Below are 19572 nucleotides of genomic sequence, written 5' to 3' on the forward strand. Positions count from 1 at the left end.
AGTTGCAAGCGATAGGTGGTGCAACATATTGAGATTTCATTGGGAATAATTGGAAACAGATATATGGCATCTAGTTTGCAGGGCGTTATGTTGCAGATGAGATCAAAGGGTTTCGGTTGGATTGTTTGTAGGTTGACAAAGGGGGTTTCAGGTAGGGCTCGCCAGTGGCAACAGGGGGATCACGGAGAAGGTTGCAACAGAGCCGGTGGAGTGATCAGGCTAAAATTTTGAGATGGAGGGAGCCTATAGGTGCTGCCTTGCGATGGCCTTGAAGTAGGGGGTGTCAATCGGTCGGTCCGGCTCGGTTTTGGTCTGGGTTGAGTCGGTTTCAGTGTGGAAAAGTTGAAACAGAAACCGAACTAATAAGAAAATTCCGGTTTCGGTTTGGTTTTGGTTTTGGTGTGGTTTGATTTCGGTTTGTCTTCGGTTTCTTAAATCGATTTGTAACTGGGTTGGTTTTGGTTTTTGGTCCAGTTTGGATTCAACTTTCCATACAAATGTTTACAAAACTATGCAAATTTTGATTTTTTTTTTTTAATGAATTTTGGAGTGTTTCGGTTTCTTATCGGTTTGGTTTCAGTTTCGGTCTGGGTTTTGAGCCAATTTCGGTTTGGTTTCAGATTCATATGGTTTTCGGTTCGGTTTGGTTTTGGGGTTGCAATACTCCAAACCGAACCGACCCAATAAGGCTTCGGTTCGGGTTGATCCGTGTTGTTATTGATTTGGTCCGATCGATTTTGCCGGTTCAATTTAAGAATTGACACCCCTACCTTGAAGTTTCCCTACAAAGTCCCACCAAATTGGTGGGACATTGTGAGGGAGTGGGGCGGGAGAATCCATCAACTACGTAGGTCGACAATTAAATCTGACAACCTTTTGCTGGTCTCCTCAACTTCTCACCTTGGGTATCCAAATGACCTAAAATCTTATTGGGGTGGAAAAGTTCATACAACTATCCCACCCTTTAAATCTCATCCCATCAAGTACCCTCTAAACAGACTAACCCTAAGGCTCTCTTTGTTTAGAGGGGTTATTGGGGTGGGATACTGATCAGGATGGGACGCACACATTGCTGAGGTAAGGAATAGAAAAGTGAAGTTAAGGGAAAATTAAAACTCTTCCACCCCAATGTAGTTTGGTTGCCTATAGGGAGGAAAAATGAGGAGAGAAAATAGGAGAGAAAGAGGGGGTGGCCAAAGCAAAAGGCATGGTGCAGGTGTGCGGATGACAAGTTGAAGAAAGAGGGTTGGGGCGAGAGTTGCAGGTCTTCTTCTTCCTCGTTCTTCCATAATTGATGGGCTCCGATTGCATGATCAAGCTTCTCTATTTTTCTTCCCCCTCCGATCACTGCCTTTCATCTCTTCTTCTACCTTGTTCTCCTCTCCCACCTTCTTGAGCAGCTGAATCTCATTCAAATCCTTCTACAATCAATGATTTTTACAGAGCCCTTCTCAATTTCTTAAATCCCTTTCTCTCCCTAATTCTAAAACTCCTTTCAACAACTCCTAATTTCTTCTTCCCTTCTCAATTTTTGAACCCCTTTCTCATCCTCTTTGCCACGCTCTCCCATCTTCTCATGGCCAGAAATTTTATTATTTTTTCTTTTAAAATGAGTTGCAGGACCCAGGGACTCTCCCAGGAAACTTCCTAGGTTCTTATGGACAAAAATTCCATGGCCTTTTTTTTTTCTTTCCGTCTTTCTTAAGATGAGTTTAAAGGGAACCCACATTTTTTTTTTTTTAAACGAGTTGTAGGGAACAATGGTTTTCTTAGATGAGTTGTAGGGACAATGGAAGCTCGTAGTCACCAGCGGACTTTGCACAGAGGGATTGAGATTGATCCTCAACGAACTTTCCTTGCAAAGTCCTGCCGATTTGGTAGGACTTTGCAAGGGGTTGGGGTGGGAGAAATTGAAAGCCAGGTAAGCCGACAGGGAAAGCTCAAATTTTGATGTTGTCGATGCAAAATCCCAACCCAAATAACCAAACGACTTCAAATCCAACGGGATGGAATAGTTCGTACAACCATCCCACCCCTTAAAATCCCATCCCTCTAAACAAACGGGGCTAAAGGAATGTTCCACTTCTCTCAAGACGCTCCAAACAACAACCCTCACCCCAAGCCGGTTCCAGGCGATTCTTAACCATTCAGCCCGATTCCGATTTTGATGGAATCAGCTACGCCTAATTCTAAGCTTTAAATCCTCGATTTCAATTTTCATCAAAAAAAAAAATCCTCGATTTCAACAGAAACCATATGGCATTAGTCTTTTCAATCGGTGAACCCGATTCGGGTTGATCCGTATACAAAATCTAGGGCTACAGCAGATTATGGTCGATTTCTAACCCATTCAGTCCGATTCCAAGTTTTAAGTCCTTGATTGCAACAGACTGACAGAGACTATATTGCTTGGGTCTTTTCAATCGGTGCTATAGGCTACAGAGAGTCTCAGTAGATCACTCATACAAAAATGGTTGAAAAGCAGGAAAGGTCAGAAGGGATGGGACTGCCTTTACAAGTTCAACCTTGGATGGGCAATGGTGATATTGAACTGGTAGAGAGCATAGCAAATAATAGACAAAAGACATGACATGGTTGAAAGATTTCACCGCCCATCCACTGTTTCTCCATCATTGCTAAACCAAGCTTCTTCAACTATTAGGATAACTAAAGATGGCCCTCTTCTTAGACCCACAGATCAAGGTCCAAATCTTATATGGGTAGTGCGGTGGGGGGAAATGATATAAGACAGAGATGGTAACCTTTGAGGCAAGTTGACTTCTATCAAATTCACCAAAAAAAAGTTGACTTCTATCAATTCATCAACCAAGCTTTTCACCAAAAAAATTTTGAAGAAGCTGGGACTATAATGTCTTGATAGCTAGCCAATGAATGGCTATAGTGTCTCACTATATATCCTGGTGTGGTTAAGTTAAAACCTGTACCCAATAGGATGTGTGTGTTTCTGTAATTAGGGTTTTTGAGGACATGCGCTACCGAAAGAAGAAACCAAGTGAACAATCACATAAGAACATAACGATTTAATGTGGTTTCGCATGAATGTTTACATCCACCTGAGAGAAATCAGAGAATTCTACAGTAAATCAGAAAAACATTCTACATCACTCTCTACATCACAATATGATTTCTTTTACTTGTGACGAGCCTTTTTCGATTATATATGTAATGGACCAAAACCTGACTTAAACGTATACGTACAAGTTTAATAATAATTATGTAGAGTTCTAGCGACTTATTCTCATCCATAGACGTAGGTTTCAGCTGAATTACGTTAAATCTTTATATCTTCTTTTTTTCTTCTCTTTTCTTGTTCTGTTATTATTTTCTGTTTTGACTCACATCCTTTGATACCTTTAGGATTCTCCTTTTTAACACTTAGAATTATCTTTTTGAGGTAGCAAATGAAAATGAGAGCCTCACCAATTACCAGATCAGGTTAAAGAAGAATCTAGATAGGCGTTAGACTAGAGAGGAGTGGAGGGGGTGGGGCGACACTGGCAATCATATCTAAAAGGACTACCCTGTTAATACCATTTGGTACATTTTTATGCCTGGCTGGACCTTTAGTTAAGAAGCAGGCCTAAGTTTAAATGTTGGTTCAAAGTTAGGCATAGGCCAAGCTACCAATGGAGTTTTTATTTTCTTCCCTTGACTTCTATACATAGCTTAAAAGATTGATAATTTAAAGGTTAGGCATGCATTCAAGGTTTCAAAAGGCCGAGATGAGAATCGATAAGATGAGAATTGATAGAAAATGGAGCAGAATCGGTAAGAATCAACTAGATCAATCATGACTCATTTTAATCCAAATATACTGATTCAACTGATCTGATTCCGATTCTTAAAACCATACCTGCAATGATATAGTTGTAAAAATGCAACATAAAAGTGATGCAGAAAGTAATGAAAAAAACAAGAATAAACAACGCACACACATTAATTGGATTTGACAAGATTGCCTACATATTCGGTGAAATGAGATTCTGTTTTACTATCAATGGAGAATAGGGTTACAACGTTCGTCCTCACACTTCTCAAAATTTCTTACAGAGAAAACGGGACTGTTGTTCTATCTATTGGAGGGTCTATACCAGTACTCCTTGGGTTAAACTGCGACGTACACCAACAACAGTGCCTAGCATAATCTGATATTGGGTATATTGTCATCTACTCTAGAAACTAACATGTACATGTCAAAAGCCAAGGGGAGTTTAAGACGACTTCTGTTGTGCTTCATGATTAGGTCTACTGCAACATTTGTATTGCTTTCAGTTATTGCATTACATCTTTCTCTATCAAAAACTTCAAGATCCCACCAACACTTAAAAGAGAAGGTCTACCTTCACTCCATGCAACTGTTAGCAGAAAAGGACCATTGACAGGCACAAATACTTGGACACACGCGACCAGACTACAGGGTTCAAGATTTGGGTCCCATTTCCCATTTGGGAGATCTCCAGAGGGTGATCAGAATCATCTTCTCTCTCTCTCTCCCTCTCTAGAAACTCAGTATAATGGTGTCAAACAGTCGATTTGGTCTGGTTTTGGTAGGGCTGGACCAGCCTAGGGGTTGGATTGGGCCAAGCCGAGCCCGACTGATTAGAAAAGGCTCGGTTTGTTTGGTTGGTTTGGCTGATTCAGTTTAGGGTTTGACACCCTCAAAACCTAGTATGGATTAGAGCTCAGCCAATCCAATTCCAATTCTTGAAACCCAGGTCTCCCCCATGCACTCGCCTCTTTTTTTTTTATTTTCGGATAGGTAAGGAAGAGAAATAGCTAATACCTAAAAGGCTCAAATTCGAGACCTTTCAGTGAGCATTGGCTTTTTGCCCACCATAACTCATCAATTACGCTAGGTTAGGTAGTTGTTATCCTTCTCCTTTTCTTAGTGCCTAAGGAAGGGTTTAAGGGCAAAAGCTGCCATTATTAAGGAAAACCTTTTATTCTTTGTCTTGGTAGCTAGGAAAGAGGTTAGGAACTGATAGTTAAGATAGTGGGGGAGGGGAAGAAGACTAGTTCCAAACTTATTGTCAGTGATATCAATTATCAACACTCAAGAGTCAAAGACTACCAATTTCTGACATGAGATATATATATATGTATGAGCTTATCTCCTGCAGTTTAAGAAGAAGAAGAAACCTTTTAGACAGCAAGAAGTAAAGTGTTACACTATTTCTGTCATGCAGCAAATGAAAACAATAGAAACCTAACATTCTGTCTGGTGGAGTACTCATAATATTGCAGTGCATTTACCCAGAAAGTGTTAAATTATTGAAGCTTTCTTACTTTATACTTTTCTGCATCTGTGGGTAAAGTTCTTTCTAGTATAGCTTTAAGGAAATTGACAGTTGGGAAAGTCATTAGGATACCTTAAAATTTAAATGCTTAAACTATGATTAACATATTTCACATCATATAAATAAGCCAAAAACTTGAATTCTCGAAATCAAAGAGTTCTACGATTAATAATCTAACAGATTAATTTTGATTCGATTTTAAACAGTCAATCGACTCTGATTTTCAAATTTGGTTCGTTTTTAGTCTCTTAATTATGGGCTGGATTGAACGTATAAGAAGATTATTTGTTACTTTTGGCCATTTTGTAGAAGCTTTACTTTTACAAGAGGCTCTTGCACCACTGTGGGGGTTTGGGGAAGGTCATAATGTATACAGTTTTACCCTTGATGTGTGGAAAAGCTGTTCGTGATTCAAATCCATGATCATTAGATCGTATTGGAATAACCTTTTCTTTATGTCAGGATCCACCCTATACACGAAGTAATGTCTACAAGGTCCAAAATACTATAACTTTAGAAGTAGATGAAGCTAAGATGATTGATATCAAAACATGAGTTATCAACATCGGAAAGATCTAAAGATCATTGTTGACTAAATAATTAAAAGAAGGATGTGGGTATGTGGAATACTAATCTTCTTTGCCATTTTTAGAAACCCATTTCCGGATGTTCTATCAAATTTTTTGTTTCATATTCAAATGATTTTGTAAACTAATAATAAGATTCCCACTCAGCCACTCCGCCACTTCGCCACTCCCTAGTGGTGAGACTATATTGGTTGGGTCACCACCTCATTTCATTATCTTTGCAGGCATACTCATTTCTCAGTCCATTCCCCCACTTTTTTGATAGGCTCCACATTGGGAAATTAAGGCATCATTGCCTACTAAAGTACATATTTAAAGTATATATTTAGGCTTGCATTATTATGAATTGCCTAGGAAAATTGTTAGAATGTTGGGTAGTCTTTAATTTTTTTTTTTTTTTGGGAAAAAGAACGGTTCTTAGTTGTGCCATCTATGACAAGCACAGGAAATGCAAAAAGATCTTCTCACCTTTGTGTAGTTGATGCCTTCATCTGCCTTCACATTGGTCCCCGTATTGACACAATAGCCATGTAATCAGGGAACTATTCTATCGCTTTTTTTTTTTTACTTCTTTTTCTTATTGATCTTTCACTTCTATTATTCTACTAATTTGCAATTTGAGTAAAGCACTGTTGACTTAAAAAAAAAAAAAAAAAGAAGAATATATAATTCCCCTGTCAAATATGGAATTCAATCAGATACTCAACATGGAATAGTAACAATTATCACCGAGTCCAAGGAGGAACAAATCAACAATTGGATAGGCATCTAAGGGTATTTTATGTATAAAGATGAGGATAAATGTTAGTTGGATTTGAATATGATAGCTGACAGTTGAACAACGCGATGACTTTTTTTTTTTAGTGATTCATAAGTTGAAAGAGAGGAGATATTCATGTAATCACATAGGATTGCTGATGTCAAAGTGGTTTTTAAATACTCTCTTCCATCCTAGAAGAGATGGAAGAGATCTACATGCATGTTATCCACTTATATTGGCATTTTATATGTCAAGCCAATAATAGATAGTAAAATATATTATATACGGGAAGAGAGAAGGGGAATTCACTTATTTAATGAGAGAGTGGAAAAAATCTATGATAGAGAAATACACATTGACAATATGTATTTTGTTTTCCCCTTTTTGCCATTGTTGCAGCACAATCAATCCCTAGTTTGATTCAAGTGATTATTTGTTCTTCCAAAATATGTTCGTAGACCTAGTTCTAGTTTTATTTTTCTTATTATTTTGGTTGCTTTATTTTCTTTATTTATGTTATTTTTAGTTTTAAGGGAAGCAGTTCACTGGTTGATGGACCAGAGCGTAGGAGGGAGAGAACAAAAAAGCAAAAACTACAGACCCTTAAGTCAACTAGGGGGAGAAATATTCTATTTCCGTAGCTTGGAGTTCATGACCACAGTGTCCGTCGGTGGACAAATAAAATTCTCTATTTTTTTTAATTTTAGTTATATTTTATGTAATTTTGAATGAATACAAATAATGTATTTAGGAGAAAAATGCAAATTAGGGTACCACAATCCCACTGACTTGTTCAACCAAACAAGATAGCAACTAAACCTATTAGTAATGGACCTAATGGTCCTAAGCCTGATTCCAAATTTAGAAAGAGTTGCATTTGGGTACTTCTTTTCAGAAGAATGTCTTGATGCTTTGAAGCTTTAAGCCAGTTAGTACATCCATACCTTTAATTTAACTTAATTAAGTTAATAAGAAAAGTCCTATTGCAAAAGTCAAATCACCAAGTTAATGTTATTAGCCATTTGAATGAAAAGGTCCTATTCCACAACTATTAATTCTCGTTAAAAAAAAAAACGACTATTAATTATGATAGTTAAGAATATGATATTTATTTACCAAAAAAAGTACCTAGAAATGAAAGAAGAAGAAAAAAAAAACATGTATATTTGTTCACATTTAACAATTTTTTTTCATACTTGTCCTTTTCTCTTTTTATATATAATTTGAAAGTGAAAGTTTTTCTTCATCTTGGGTGATCAAAGCCATGGTTATTTTACGTTATGATTTGACTCATCGAAAACTGAATGTTGTCATTAATTTTCGCCTCTTATATACAAATGTCTCTGAAAAATTATTTCTTAATCCAATTAGAGAGTCAGATCTTGATGATTGAGAGATTCCATTTTCACTGTGGTGACAAAAAATTCGGTCCTAAGTTGAAATTTTTCTGTTTCTTTTTTTCACCTTATAAGTATCCAACATATAGTAGCACTCAAATGGGTTGTTATGATGAATACTACCTAGACTCAGATGTGGATTCAAACCCAGATCCAATCTGCCAACATTATATGAGTAATGAACACTGACATTGTCATTGTTATGCATTTTTAGAATGCATATTTGGTTGATAAGGAATTCTAAGAAATCATGTTAAACACAACTTTAATTTCAAAAAAGTTTACGATATGATTTCAAAATATAACTATATAGTTCAATTCCTTTAACCATCATTTAGAATTGAGCTTTTCAAGGGTTGGGGTGTTGGGAACCCACAAAATGTTGAGATTGAGAAGATGAGATCATGAGTAGAAGACTAAAGTATGAAATGATTTTTATTTTGAAAGATCACATTTTAACCCAGTGGGAAAAATAGTGTTGCCTAGTGGCATGGCCCATGAACCCAAGGTCCCAAATACAGAGTACTCGATGTTACTCCCCCGTCCAATGAAATAAGTACCAATCCATATTGATGCCCCTGCATGCTCTCTGTGGCTTTGTTCAGACTCTCTCTCTTTCACATACGAAGACATGTATGAGGAGAGTGTCTGAATGTGAGAATAAGTGGTGGGGTTGTCTTGTCCTCCGTTCTCCCAGCAAGTATTGCAAGTTGAGGATGAATCGAAATGTCTTTAAGAAATCTTATTTTAATGAGACTGGGAATTTTACATTAACTAAATATATAAGACCACATTGAAAGTGTACCCCCATCGTTTTGACCGAATTTCAATTCTTACACCAACTAGACAATTACCCATTTAAATTAAGTTAAAACTACACATGATCCCATGATTTGTTAAATATAATTCCTAAAGCCCCTTTCATCTTTGGTTTGATTAATTAGTAATCTATGAAATTTCTCTTTGTTCTCCATGAGCCCCCCACCACCAAAAAAAAATTCCAAATGGATAGGAGAATCAGCTTAGGATAGGAGAAAAGGGAAAGAAGGGTAGGATATAATTCCATTTTCCATATATAAATGGGTCGGGTGAATCCACTAAACGCCTTGATCCATTATCCATAGATATAGTTTAATTAAACAGGGTTAAGAATCATACTAGTCGACTCTAAGCTGACCAGTCTAGTCCATTGACATCCCTAAGTTGTAGGTCTTAGGTTCTTTTTTATCTTTCCTTCATTGGGAATTTGGGATGCCAAGAAACTTTCATTATGTTTAATAGTAATAAACTAGTACTAACTAATGTTATTTTTATTTTAAGAAAAAGGTTTTTGAGCAAGTGGCATAGAGAAGTAGCTCATCAATAAAACACAACAAAAATGTATCATATATTGGAGGGTTATGAGATTATTTCATATGAGGAGAAGAGGGATGGACACAGAGATGTTAGTATACCCTATTCCAATAACTTAAAACACGTTTTCTTTCTATTTCTTTATTATTAGTGTGTTTTTAAATTTGGGATAAAGTTGAGAAACCAACTTGAATCAAATTTAACAAAAGCCAATACAAGAAAATATTGTGAGTTCTATTAACAATTTCTTCCCATAGAAAATAGATGCAACTATCTCTTTCCCTCTACAGGTACTAGGGAGCCAACTAATAGGGAGGGTTGAGACAATTTGTTAATGAGGAGGGAGGGAGAGTGGCTAGAGTGGCAAGAGTAGCAAGAGAAAGTATATAAAGAATGGATCAGCTTCCTGAAAAGGGTAGGATAGGGAGTCATCCCACGACTTGAGTGACCAATGGACATGTGCTCGGGTTCTCCCAACCATGGGATAGCTCCCCCTGTTCTATGGGCTCTATGGGGAGGACCCATTTCGCAAAAGGTAACAACTCTTTATATATAATTTGTGATAATATGTCTTCTTAATCTATCGGAAAAGAGAATAAGTGCCAATTTTTTTTTTTTTCAAAAGTATTCCTCTAACACTTTTGACAGCAGTATAGAGTGACATCTATGAAAGCAAAAAGACATGTATCCTTACAAAATTATACGTAAAACAGAAAAAGAGAGTATTTGTACAGCTTTTGTTTAATGATTTGGAAAAAGGAAAAAAAAATTCTATTTATTTCTGGTCAAAGAAACACAATTATACAGAAGAAAGTCACGTATCCTATCGTATCTGATTCGGTTACAGTGATGATGCCTCTGTACTGTACTTTTCAACTTTAGCAAGAAAGTTGTGGCTCAGCTACAGCCTACGGTTCACGGCTCGCCCGAGTCGTATAATCCAAGCCGAGTCCATAAAGCTAGAGGGTCAACGCCTTCTCAAAGAAGACGTCAGCGTCCACGTCTACGAAGGTAGGCCCCACATCTTTCTCTGCCCATAAGAAGCACTCGAGAGGTTGAGTCGCCATTGTCTCTCATCACTCCCCCCTTTCCTCTATCTCTCTCATCTCTCTCGTTCAAACTCACTACCATATACTACAAGTACCACTCTACTGCTACTACTACTAAGTTCCTTCTCCTTCCAGTTTAGGTCACAAGTTTCCATTAATTAAGCTCTCACCATGCACGACTACGGTGACATGTTCGTACCCACCTCCACCACCTCCTCTTCCTCCTCCTCCGATGATTTCTCCGGCCGTCCACGGGAATCCTTCCCAGAATTCTTTCCGGCGAAAACCGTCCCTTTTCTTAACACTACTACCGCTACCACTCCCTTACTTACTGGCCGTAAAGCTGCCGGAATCGAGTATGACTCAATTTGTGAAGCTATAACAGCAGCACTAAGCTCGGAAAGTTTTGGTTACAGTAGTTATGCTCCGGTGGGTTCGAATTCAAGTTTGGTGCCGAGTTACTACTACGCTCAACGACCCAATTTGATTCAGAGGTGCATGAGTAGCCAGTCTCTTCCCAATGAGAGTTACAATCCCATTTTCTCTTCTTCGTCTCTTCAATATCAATCTGGAAACCTGAATCTGGACTTGGAGACTCTTCCTATGGCTGTGAGGAAGGCGTTTAGCACCGGAGACTTACAGGTATGTACCAGTAATTTTAACTAGAAAGAGAGTGACAAAATGACAGTCTATAAGTTTGTCAATTGAGATTGTGTTTGGTATGCATTATTGGAATAGATTCTAAAGTGAGGAAATAGATAAGAATTGGATTTTAGAATGCATTTTAGACCCAGATACTAGGAGTTGTAACTTGTAAGAGAAAGAGGGAGCCAGGGAGTGAGAAAATGACTCTCGAATTCATTTTGTAGAAAGGTTTGTCAATTAAGGTTGTGTTTGGTATGTATTATTGGAATAGATTGTGAAGCGAAAAAACAGAGAAGAATTGGATTTCAGAATGCATTCTAGAACCATAATCTATTTCGAGAATACTTAATACCACTTGATTTCTAAAATTAGTTGGGTTGATTTGCTTTGGACCAGACAATTAACATGGTGCAACAACAACTACTACAACAACATGGTCATCGTCATCGATCAGATAGCCCAATTTCAAATGAGAATTGTACCATCGAAGGGACGAACAAAGTTTTCTGTTATAGTGCCGAAGAGAGGAAAGAGAGAATCGAAAGATACCGTAGCAAGAGAAGCCAAAGGAACTTCAATAAGAAGATCAAGGTTCATGGCCTAATCTTCATCATTATCATTATCATTCTCATTCTAGTACTTGTTTTTCCATATAAGAACAAATGTTTTCTCTTTATAATGGTTACTTTCTTTGACACAGTATGCATGTAGGAAGACATTAGCAGACAGTCGGCCACGCATCAGAGGCCGATTCGCGAGGAATGAAGAGATTGGTGAGAGTTTTCAAACTCAGTGGACCCAGATCGCCGGGAAGGAAGATGAAGAAGATGATTTTGTTTGGACTAATTTCCTTAATGCTCTCCCCACTAACTTGACCCCCTTGGATCCTTAAGAGCCAAAAGACGTATCAGATTTGAAGTGTCTCACTGTCACGAATTAGTATTGCTGCCGGGTTTTTATTTTTTATTTTTTCTTTCTTTTGTTGCTTGCTGCAAAGCAAGCTTTAAGACTAGACTGTAACTGTATGACTAACATCTTGAACCTGCAACCGTAATTGTTGCAAAACTCAGTTACTGGGTCTACATGATCTCTCTCTCTCTCTCTCTCTCTCTCTCTCTTGAAACGGATCTGATTCTAATACTATGTTAAAAATTAAATGGGTACCCCACAAAAATACCACCTTGAGGACCAATCCAGAAGCTTGAGCTATTAGGTAAAGATAGCCCAATGATTTATGATGACACTTTCAAGGTCCCAAACAAAGGATTTGGAACTCTCTCTCCCCCCCCCCCCCCCCCTAGGCATTCAACCTTACCAACAACCATCCAAGATTCGGTGATTTTGTATTTTCTAAGAGATAAAGGAAGTTTCAGGGCATCAAACACTATAAGAAAGCTTCTGCTCATAAACAAGGGTCTCTACTGTAGTGTGGAAAGCAGCAGCCTCTCACCAAATGCGATATAAACTAAGAAAGATTGTGTAAGCAAAGGCAATCCTCGTCTCCCTCGGCTCTTTAAAAGTGTTTGTTTGGCTTTACAAGTTCTACAAATTAATAATGCCTCAACTACTACTCTCTCCTCTTGTAAAGCATTATACAAGTCCTACCAATTATTTGGCCACTTATGTTACTGAACATATAACAAATTTAAGCATAAAATAATGACATAATTGAGCTCTAATTTAGAAACAGAATCTAACTTTATCAGCTAAATGCCACTTAGACAACCTTAGGGGCAATGCCAGTCTTGATTCTCATCAGCCCTTCGACGATTACCCCACTAAGTTTTTGCACTTTAAACTGTGTTTGCAACCACCGGTCGCTAGTGCACATGAGAGAGAAGAGAAAAGCAATTTGGAAACAAAAAATTAGGAGTACGTCACAAATTGTTTAAGGTGTTTGTGAGCATTAACTTGTTCAAAGATTCATCATTCAGTATTTCATTCTTTATATAAATCAAACTTGTATCGATTAGCCTAAGATCAAGATGATGAGCACTGTTTCATAGACATTCCACTTGAACAGAATTAAAGCTCTAATACATGATTATAGCAATATTGATCAGAGAAGCATAGCTGAGATGAAGATTGAAGTGCATGAATAAAATAACAAATTGGAGAATCAGAAAGAAGGGATCCAAGGAAAAAGCCTAGGAGTACTAAATCCAGACAATCAAGAGAACTAGGTCATGTGCTATGAGGACCACAAAAAACACAAAATAAGAGTAAATGCAGTAGTGGAAATTAAAGGCTCTCAAAAGAGGAAAGATGGACAAAGAATGTATTGTATTTCTAGATAGTGGGAAATAATTGGTGTATCCTTTAAGGGCTCTTAATCAAATGAAAGGTGTTACAAGATTCATGAACCTGATCCCAAATAGTTTGGATTGAGACACCAATTGTGACTCCCAGCATTCTTGTCACCACTAAATTCATGTTACTAATTCAATATTCAATAAAACAACCTGGAGCTTGGAGATTTTTTTGGGAAACTTCAATCTTCACAAACTCAGCAAGGCTTAATCCCAACAATTTAGGTTGGTTACATAATCATCAGAAGACTTTCCCACCCATGCTCTAAAGTCTGCACTCATTCATTAGGCCTTGTTAATGCCTTCCATAATGGATCACATCACTACTCATTTTTATCCAGTCATATAGCTGGTTTGTATCTAATGTAAATATGTTTTTAGAAGTTTATGGGCAGAATATCAAAAGCAAAATTGTAAACATGTAATGACTTCAGCTTCACAGCTTTAGTTCAAAAGTTTATGGGCAGAATATCAAAAGCAAAATTGTAAACATGTAATGACTTCAGCTTCACAGCCTTAGTTCAAAAGAGCAGCAAAACTAGCCGTTTTAAAAGGGTTACAAGATTCATGTACCGCAAGCACATGGTTGGCGGCTGACGGAACATATTAAGCAAAACCATTTGAACATAAGTGCAAGCAATCATTGGCACAACCATATAGTGGACTGTCTCAGAAAAATAAGAATAACATACATAGACAGAAGTAATAAGCTTAAGCTTTGTCAATTAACAAACTGAAAAACAAGCCAGAAGGATGAACAAACTGGAATAAGCCAAAAGCAAACCACCCCCCCCCCCCCCCCAGGAAAAAAAAGAGGGACAAGTGGGAAGAACCTATTTGGTATAGCCTGATCCATCTGCTTGTTATCTGCCAAACAAACCACTGGCTTTTTCCGAGTCCCTATTAGCCTCATTCATGACAAATTTCAATGATACCACATGAGAATCTAAGCAGTAATGCACAAGAATAATATGTGGTTCAATTCTAGCAGGCATGAAGTGGCCCTCTTTGAGGCTTTATACTAGAACACTTTCTACAAATACAACAGGATCTCCACCATTTTATGCCCTGCTTGGCTAAGAATTTCCAGCTGGATAGCCAACAAAGATTTGATTAGAAAAAACTGAATGTTTGTAATTCGTAATAAAATCACCTTTTGTCATTTAATCAAGGCTATCAGCTGAACTGCTGTAACTGTGTAGAGTGCTCTGCTCCAATGTCAAGACTTTGCTGTGGTTGGCTAATAAGTTTCAACGTCATTAGCATGAGTTTATGGTGTAGAATAACACATTTGTACAAAGTTAGCAATAAAAATAGTGGGGGTATTAATCCTTTCAATTTTATATCAAATTACTTCACAATAGTCAGGTTAAGGATCCTGATCCCTAGACCAAGAATAAGAAATGATGTACAGCAGGGACTCTGAAGCAAGTTTCAATCAAGAAAATATCAATATGATATTTAGTCCTCTCCATGGTACTCAAAAAGAGATACAACTCAAATTATGAGGTAAAGATGGGCTGGTTCATCCTGAATCCTGGTGCAACAGAAGGCCCAGAATTAAGGATATTGCATGCTCTAAGTTGTGCTCTGTAAGCATCCATTGTCCTGATAACATGTGTAAGTGCTTCTTATTGAGGATGAAACGACACAAGGGAAAATCCACACAATTTGCTCTCATGTTAGGAACTCCTAGTTCTGAGTGAAGCTAACATCAGATTTTCCTCAGGTGTTAACTCCTGAGTCCTGACAAGCCCCAAAGGTGCTGACTCCTTGTCCCCTCAGTATTATTCTCAGCCCTTCCCCCCCCCCCCCCCCCCCCAAAAAAAAAATTGTCTTTGGATCTTAGTCCAACAAACCCAGATCTACTTCAGTACTTTTATACCACTTATAGCCACCTATAATCAGTTTCAATTCACTAAAATACCATGCTTATGACCCTAAAGTTCCAGGACAAGCTACATCCATCCTACATTAGTTTGGTAGCAGAGGAGAAGACTAAAGAAGAAGATGAAAATATATTAAATTTGACCAAGTCCAAAGGTGTGAATGGATGATATAATTTAAAGATCATGTTTTACTATAAAAGTAAATATAGAAGAATTATGACAATCGGAATCTAATATTGTACCCTTGAATAACTGCCACATACAATTCGGAGTAACATAATTTCATTGCTCTCAAAATGGATGGTGCTTTCAACCCAAGAAATTCCTCGGTGATCCAATCCCATAGAACCACCAGTTCAAGAAGATCTCAAAAGGAAAGCATAGAAAATTGCCTAATCTGAGAGGTAGATAAGTGCAGAGTTTGCAAGTTGCAAAGAATATGTGTAGATGTGTAGTTTGTACAGATAAAAGGCATAAGACTAACAGCCAGCCTATCTAGGAAAAAGAAAAGGAAAATTCACATCAGCATCCTCTAAATCAATTCAGAACTTCCTCACTGATAATTACAGAGGAAACCTCGTAGTCCAAGTTCATCTGGTCCCCAAATATGTAAAATAGCTTCTAAGAAGATGGCCTATTCAAACTCCCAATAGGGCAACTTAAGATCATGATGAAGAAATTTATGTCCCAATCACACAAACAGGTGATCAAATGTCGTCTGTAACATTGACCCAGACCATCAGAATAAGCTGTATGAGGTATCCCTTAATCCATCCAATCATTTTTTCTGTTATGGCATTGGGTATTCTACATAGGGCACCCACAACTCTTCAAACCATTCTAGCAGTAGATAGGAAATATCATCAGCTATTCCTCTTTAATTGTATTGATCAACTATAATGATTTAAAAAAAAAAAAAAAAAAAAATTACATCATTTTCATCTTTTTTTCAGTTTACGATATTTCTTCTTAAAAAGTACAGGCTTCAACAGGCGCTTGAGAGGAAATGGGAAAGATTGATAATATACACTTCGGAATCTGCTTTTACCTGCAGATAACAGAACCAAGAACACTAAGCATAACACTTCAAAAGACAGGGAACTTTTAAGAAAGGATTAAGCAAGACAAACCCCTTCAGTTAAAGGAACATGAGAACTGAAAGAGAGAGAGAGAGAGAGAGCACATTCATGGAACCAATAAAATATGTTTTCAACCAAGAAAAAAATTCTTCAATCGATTGGGATTGGAAGAAAATTTTCAATCCGAAATAAATTTCCTACCTGTTTTAAACTTGTCCAGTGTTGGGAGATTGATGTCAATAGAATGTTCTTCCTTTTGCTCTTCCATTTCAACTATACCTTCTTCAGCCAGGTTGGTGTCAATTGAACATTCATCCTTTTGCTTTCCCATTTCAACTAAAACTTCCTCAGGTGGCTGATCATCTGCAACCTGGACCGAATCTCCTTGTGTTCCACCACAAGGTGCCACAAGTTGCATTGCATCTCCAAGTAGAGGTATTGCATTTCCAGATTCCTCACGGGGTACCCTATCTGCATAATCACTGGGCAAAGGGGCATCACATGCGACCGAAACGAAGTCTGTCTGCTCCCACCTGTCTGTCCCGGCTAACACTTCATTTGTTGGAACATCTGGTGGACCCAAATCTACACATTTTGGCCTTTCATAATCTTCACCAAAAAGATCAATTTGCATATCAGTGGAATCTTCTATCACATCAATGGGTGACATGAGATTACCTTCTGTAATAGCGATAGAATCTTTTGATGGTAAAACTTTAGACTCTGAATCAAATGTGGTTGAAGTTTCAATGTCCTCAACAGTAGCAGCAAGCAATACTGTTTTATGTCGTAACCCAGGAACTGTCTCCGGGTTAGTGATGCATTCTTGTGATGATGAATCAAGGGATGTTGTTCCAACTACTACTGGAACTACATCCGACCATCCCAAACCCTTTGCCACTTTGCTCAAATCTTTTGTGGACTCCATTTCCATGTCATCAGGGAGAGCTGCCAATTTTTCATTTGGTAAGCAATCTAAATGATCTTCAGAACCAACAGTTTGAAGCTTTGATGGCATGAAAGTAAGTGTAGCATCTTCACTAGGACCACTTGAGTGTTTGGAGATCTCATCAGAAACATCTGATCCCCTGGATTCCTTCGCCGTGGATAACAGCTCTGCAGTATTATCTGTTGTTGTCTGCATCTCTGCACCACTGCCAGACACCAAATTCTTTAACTGCATATTGTTTGGCAGCATGCCTTTTGCTATTGAAATAAAATCAATGGCTTTTGAAGTTTTGGGTGCTCTAGTAGATGCAGAAAAAAGCTTTTTAATATCATCCAACACTAGATCACCCTCACCACTAGAGATGTCATCCCAATTGTGCAAGTCTACAAGCCATTGCCCTTTAGAGTTCAATTGTTCGCCAGGTGAAATCCTTTCAATTTTTATAGCCTCCTTGAACCATTGTTTTTTCCTCAAAGACTTAGCCATGAGGGCCCTGCAAGAAATTAAAAAGAACACAAAGAATCATTGAAATACCTGAATTATACCAGTTAGATAAGCAAGGCTGCAAGTTGACAGACCTGCAGTTCTTAGAAATAGCTTCTTTAGCTCGTTCCATTGAGAGGCCTAGCAATGTGGATACATTTGCAACATCATATGGCCCTCTCAGTTCATTTACAGTACTAGCAGCACTTGAGATAATAAGATTTTTTCCCCGTGTCCAATCCACTAGTAACTGAAAGATCATGGTACATATTGCTGAGACAACTATATTGATAATCAATTCAACTCAATAAAAGTATTACCGCAACATAGAAGCCAATATAATACAATATGACACACAACTATTATGTGTAACTTGTTTGCAACATAGAAGCCAATATAATACAATATGACACACAATTATTATGTGTAACTTGTTTTATTTTGTTGTATTTTAGATTATTTAGTGTCAAAACTGTTATGTACCCTGTTGAAAGGGAGTTATTAGGGAGTTATTGCCAGAGTAGTAGTTATTAGGAAGTAGTTATTGCTGAAAAATTAGTTATTAGGGAGTTATCTCTCTCTAAAAGAATGTATTTTGAAATGGAAGACAATGAAGATGATGTTGAACTTGTAAGATTTCTCCCATTCACTGCAGTATGAGTGATGCCTGCAAACCTTGGAGTGAATCCAAGCTTCCCTAACTCTTTCCTCTTATGCTACCACCCTCTTATTCACCCCTATTCCTTAATACCAGTCAATTTTCCCACTTTTGTCTTAAATTATAGCCTCAATCACAATGGGGATTCATCAATAACAGCAAAGAGTTGCACCAAAAAAAAATAATAATAATAAATAACAGCAAGGAGGCAGCAGGACAGCAAGGAAGACTTGTATTAGATTTCCCAAACCTGCCCTGCATCAAAAATATTACAAAATTAGCCATAGCAACCCCTACTGGACTAGAATCCCCTTTATTTGGATTTGGTTCATCTAAACATGGGTTTCCTGATCAGTTCCCACTGGTCCAGCCATGATAATGCTACTGCATCAAAGCTAGCACATGAAATGCATAATCAATAGGCTTCAATGAAGTGAGAGATGGACAGTTAGTCTAAAAAGGTGTCTAAGGAAGAGCCAAGATCAACTATCATGAGACACTGAAGCGGAGCAAGATCAACCCAAAGTCAACAAAGTTAGACCAATCTTTGGCGGTTTTTCAAGGATTCGAGTATTGGACATCTGATAGAGAAGAAGTTAGTAAAATATAGATGAAGTCCCATACATGATATGAACTAATGGTGACATGTGGTCTGCGATTTGTGCAACAAATGACATACATTCATAGTCGCCACAGAACAGCCACCCAATATTTTTCTTGGGACATGCCATGTATTTTTCAGTTTTTTATTGTTTATATTTTATCCTGAATTCCTTGTTTGCTACTTTGCTTTGGTCATCTTACTGTTTGACATGCATGCTGGACTAGGCAGTGAAGTAAGGCTCGAAAAATAATATAATCCTCAATCATAGTTGTCAAGGCGTCGCCTAGGCGGCGCCTTGGCGTCCCGGCGGTAAATCATAGGCATGGCAGTACAACGACTAATGGTTGCACACTTGGCGGTCGCCTTGGACGGATAGGCGACGCCTTGGCGTCGCCATGGACGCCATACTACGTTTTAGTACCTAGGCGGTCGATTTTTTTTTTTACTAACAATATTTTATTTATTATATTTTAATTGGGTTTTTTTTTTTTT

At 37.8% G+C, this 19572-nt stretch overlaps 2 protein-coding genes across 3 annotated transcripts; one reads left to right on the forward strand and one right to left on the reverse strand.

Moving 5' to 3' along the window:
- Positions 1 to 10491: 10491 nt before the first annotated feature.
- On the forward strand, positions 10492 to 12191 carry LOC122087712. Its single transcript, XM_042656919.1, has 3 exons — positions 10492 to 11106; positions 11506 to 11700; positions 11810 to 12191. The coding sequence occupies exons 1-3, from the start codon at positions 10636 to 10638 to the stop codon at positions 11999 to 12001; spliced, it is 858 nt and encodes a 285-aa protein (XP_042512853.1). The 5' UTR covers positions 10492 to 10635; the 3' UTR covers positions 12002 to 12191.
- Positions 12192 to 14227: 2036 nt separating this feature from the next.
- Positions 14228 to 18095, reverse strand: LOC122085670. Of its 2 annotated transcripts, none has more exons than XM_042654168.1 (3): positions 17914 to 18095; positions 16588 to 17828; positions 14228 to 14658 (listed from the first exon to the last, which is right to left on the reverse strand). In XM_042654168.1, exons 1-3 carry the CDS (start codon positions 18078 to 18080, stop codon positions 14582 to 14584), a joined length of 1485 nt encoding a protein of 494 aa, XP_042510102.1. In that variant the 5' UTR covers positions 18081 to 18095; the 3' UTR covers positions 14228 to 14581. The 2 variants fall into 2 exon arrangements, with proteins under 2 accessions (XP_042510102.1, XP_042510101.1); XM_042654167.1 differs by lacking the exon at positions 14228 to 14658 and adding an exon at positions 15838 to 16355.
- Between the last annotated feature and the right edge of the window lie 1477 nt (positions 18096 to 19572).

The sequence above is a fragment of the Macadamia integrifolia genome, chromosome 8, assembly GCF_013358625.1.
Source record: "Macadamia integrifolia cultivar HAES 741 chromosome 8, SCU_Mint_v3, whole genome shotgun sequence".
Classification (NCBI taxonomy): Eukaryota; Viridiplantae; Streptophyta; class Magnoliopsida; order Proteales; family Proteaceae; genus Macadamia; species Macadamia integrifolia.

Coding starts and splice junctions, on each gene's coding strand:
- LOC122087712 (XM_042656919.1), top strand. CDS start 10,636: ATGCACGACTACGGTGACATGTTCGTACCCACCTCCACCACCTCCTCT. Junction 11,107..11,505: donor TTAGCACCGGAGACTTACAG/GTATGTACCAGT, acceptor GCTTTGGACCAG/ACAATTAACATGGTGCAACA. Junction 11,701..11,809: donor ACTTCAATAAGAAGATCAAG/GTTCATGGCCTA, acceptor TCTTTGACACAG/TATGCATGTAGGAAGACATT.
- LOC122085670 (XM_042654167.1), bottom strand. CDS start 18,080: ATGATCTTTCAGTTACTAGTGGATTGGACACGGGGAAAAAATCTTATT. Junction 17,829..17,913: donor GCTATTTCTAAGAACTGCAG/GTCTGTCAACTT, acceptor AATTTCTTGCAG/GGCCCTCATGGCTAAGTCTT. Junction 16,356..16,587: donor ACTGGACAAGTTTAAAACAG/GTAGGAAATTTA, acceptor TGTTATCTGCAG/GTAAAAGCAGATTCCGAAGT.